Here is a 3,298-nt window from a genome sequence, read left to right as displayed (position 1 = left end):
ATTTTACTTAAAAATTAATCTCCTCCTCATTCAAAGACCTAAGAGTTAAACTATATTGTATACAGCTCAAGTACAAATTGACAAAAGATCTAATAAACCAGACTGTATAAAAAGCAAGACTTTTTTTTTTCACCCCAGAAAAATGTATTTGTGTTTTAGCTGATCTTATAAAAAGCATTAAATTTAAAAAAAAAAAAAAAGTGTATATATTTTTTCAAGTGTTAATGGTTTCATCATTCATGGTAACTACATTCCCAAGTCCTGGAACATGAGGGTGCATCACCCTGATCTGTGCAGCGCAGTGAGCGTCGCCTTTACACAGAGGTCACTCTCATCACGACTTCCCCGGAGCCGTTGTCCTCTGCTGAGCCTTCCTGAGGTCTCACGCGGCTGAACAGCTGTAACAATACGTAGCCACACTGAAACCTGGGTGAGGTTAACTGGGTCGGGTGGACTAAACTTCTGTTTCGGAACGCAGCCAGTGGTAACCACAATGTCCTTCCTGCCGAGGAGTCTCCTCGATTGCTCTCTTCTATGTCTGTGGCTTTATCGTAATTTAACACGTCCCAGTGGAGATTCACAGCCCTCCAGCGCTTAAACACGCGATAAACAGAGGCACCTTCATGTACTATTAGTCCTGAAAGTAAAAAAATCGAAAAGGAGTTTGTACAAAATGTCAGTGGATACCATTTTGAGAGCAAACAGAGGTGCAACACATTGTAATGAATACAGCAATTGCCAGAGCCTGTTAAATGACTTGTAACTTTGATAATTAAAAAAAAAAAAAAATATGCAGTATAACTGATTACTAATGTGTTTAAGACTGGGAGGTGGGAACATGCAGAGGAAATAAAATTGTTCTGAATGAAAGCTCAATGTAACCAGTACTGGAATAATCTAAGCGTGCCTAATGTATTTAAAGTAAAGCAATATAAAAGAACCTGGCTGGCAGACCTGTAAATTGACTGTTTAGACTAGCGTTAGCCTTGTTCATGGTAAGTACTATTTATTTACTGGTTTAAAAAGATTTTTAAGTAGGTTAGACCTTCTTAAAGGTCTAATCCTTAAATTTGTTTAATTCATTAATTTGTAGAATTCAGTATAGATACAAACACATTTAACTGTTTTCATATTCTTAGTTCAACTTGGGAGCATAGAAGATTCATGAAAACCTGAAACAGATGTAAGTATAAGGACTCTCCTGTCTTGCTTCAGCAGAGCAAGAAGAAATTACATAGCTCATCAGCTATGATGAGCATGGCAAGGATGATAGGCTTTCTTCTTTCTCTTCAAAATTCAGTAGACAAAAGTTGAGAAACATCTTTTGTTGTTGTTGTTGAGACCCACGAAATCTTTTAAAAGGTCCTTCAAGAAAAAAACAGATTATTTGGAGTCCTCAACAGACCAATCTGCTTATGCATTTCCATGTAGCTAATATTTATGCTTATTGTATGCATTCAAGCAAATTAAGCAAAACTCTTCATTTTTACTGTGTATGTATACTGGTGTATGTATTTATCCACATAGTGTTTGTGTGTATTCAAAGTATTTCAAATATGGATATACTGCAGAGACACATCATGAGGCTTCAGCCTTCTCATTAGATTTTCCCTCAACCAGTCTGTAACTTAGATGATTCTGAGCAACATCACATTTTATCTAGCTCCCTGCTTTGGCAGGAGAGCAATCTGCCTAGCCAAAAACATTTATAAATTTTTTTTGTCTGATGTGTTTCTTGCCTAAAATTTTACTATACACGGCCACATCTATCATATGATCTGCAGTGTCACCAGCTACAGTCCTTTAACCCAAGAAATTGTGTATCACCTCTTCCTACACAACGTAACTGTGATTTAAGTGTCTGAGGTCTCTTAGTGGGTTAACTGATACCAGAAAGGAGACATTCAAATAAAGAGAACACAAGCAGAAAGGATGATAAAAACATTGATATGAACAGCAAACCTAAGGTTCAAGTCCAATGATTTGCAGATAGCAATGCCTACTCATTTTTAAAGATCATTATACTGAAAGGTGGAGAAACAAAAAGATTGCTCTCAGAAGGACATGATAGCAAGTGTAGCACCCCTGTAAGGCTTTCAAGTTGCCTGGAATTCATTGATGCATCCAATACAGCAAAACTAACATAATATAAACTTATATATAAAACGTTCTACATATATTTTTTATCAGCATAGTCTTTTAGTGGAAAGCTTTCTTGATTGCAAGATATCTATCTTCATGTTCTCAGATATACTATAAAGCAACCTGGCCTAAAAATTTAGCAGCCATACTAATAAAAAAATGGATCTTCAAGCCTGGCTATACTGTCTTAAAAAGGATAAATGTGTTGGATCACACTCAGTATCTAGAAACCAAATAAACCATGCTTTTATTGCTGTGACAAAGATCCCTCCTTTTTTTTTTTTCCTGTTGGATTTCCTATAGAAGGATAAGGGAGGTGAGCATAATTTCCCCTCTCCGGCTCTGCTGAAGCAAAATTGACAGAACCTATTTACCCCAATGTAAAGATTTTTGGCACCTGCCTGCACTTGGCTGGAACCTGAACAACACATTTCAGAATAGAGAAGGAAGCAGCTGAGAAACAATCGTCAAGGTACATGAAGTAGATTCTGACAGTCAAAAGAATTTTCCCAAAATTATGACTTCTTTCAGAGAGCTGTTTTTTACTGTTTCTGAGCTTTTAGGATTTACTGAAATTATGATGTTTTCAAGGTTTTTTCAACAATGGCAAGGAAGAGAAGTTTTCTTTAAAATGGAAGTTGTAAGTCACATACGCTCTAAAAGAACTACTGAAAAAAAGGATCAAATATTATAAACCTTGAAATTCAGCTTTGAGATTTGGCAATGCTGGAGTCAAAAAGGAGCACTTTCATAATTCCTCTCATGAAAACCTTTATTTCTCATCTGATAAAACTATAGATCTATGGAGAAGAGGCAAAAGAATTCCAATAGTTCTTTTATCTCTTTGAAAGATACTTTCTGCGGGGTAGGGGGAAAAAAAGCTCTCAGCACCAACAGTTCCAAGACCACAAACAAGAGAAAATCTGGATAAGGTTTAAGTGCTGGAGATTTTCAGGGCCAGAAGAGTTCTGATGCTCAAAATATAAGTGGCTAGTCACTAAAGTGAAGCTGTAAGAAGAAATCTCCTTTTTCTTAAAGAGTTCCACAGGAATGAATGAGGATATGAGAGAGAAAACAAGGGTAAATCCATGAATAATACTGACTTGTTGCAAATACCATGATTTCAACAGCACAGAGGACATAGCTGCACAGTTCT

General features: G+C 36.5%; 1 protein-coding gene across 1 annotated transcript in view; it reads right to left on the bottom strand.

Moving 5' to 3' along the window:
- Window positions 1-284: 284 nt before the first annotated feature.
- Window positions 285-3,298, bottom strand: part of MARCH11 (membrane-associated ring finger (C3HC4) 11) — a 7,557-nt gene continuing 4,543 nt past the window's right edge. Inside the window, exon 2 of the mRNA XM_008945131.1 lies at window positions 285-637. Coding sequence (XP_008943379.1) covers window positions 315-637 — 323 coding nt within the window. The 3' untranslated portion in view covers window positions 285-314. The remainder of the gene's footprint in view (window positions 638-3,298) is intronic.

The sequence above is a fragment of the Merops nubicus genome, unplaced genomic scaffold (assembly GCF_000691845.1).
Source record: "Merops nubicus isolate BGI_N331 unplaced genomic scaffold, ASM69184v1 scaffold9848, whole genome shotgun sequence".
Classification (NCBI taxonomy): Eukaryota; Metazoa; Chordata; class Aves; order Coraciiformes; family Meropidae; genus Merops; species Merops nubicus.
Note: the sequence above shows the minus strand (reverse complement) of the source record. Positions and strands in the feature narration are given on the sequence as shown.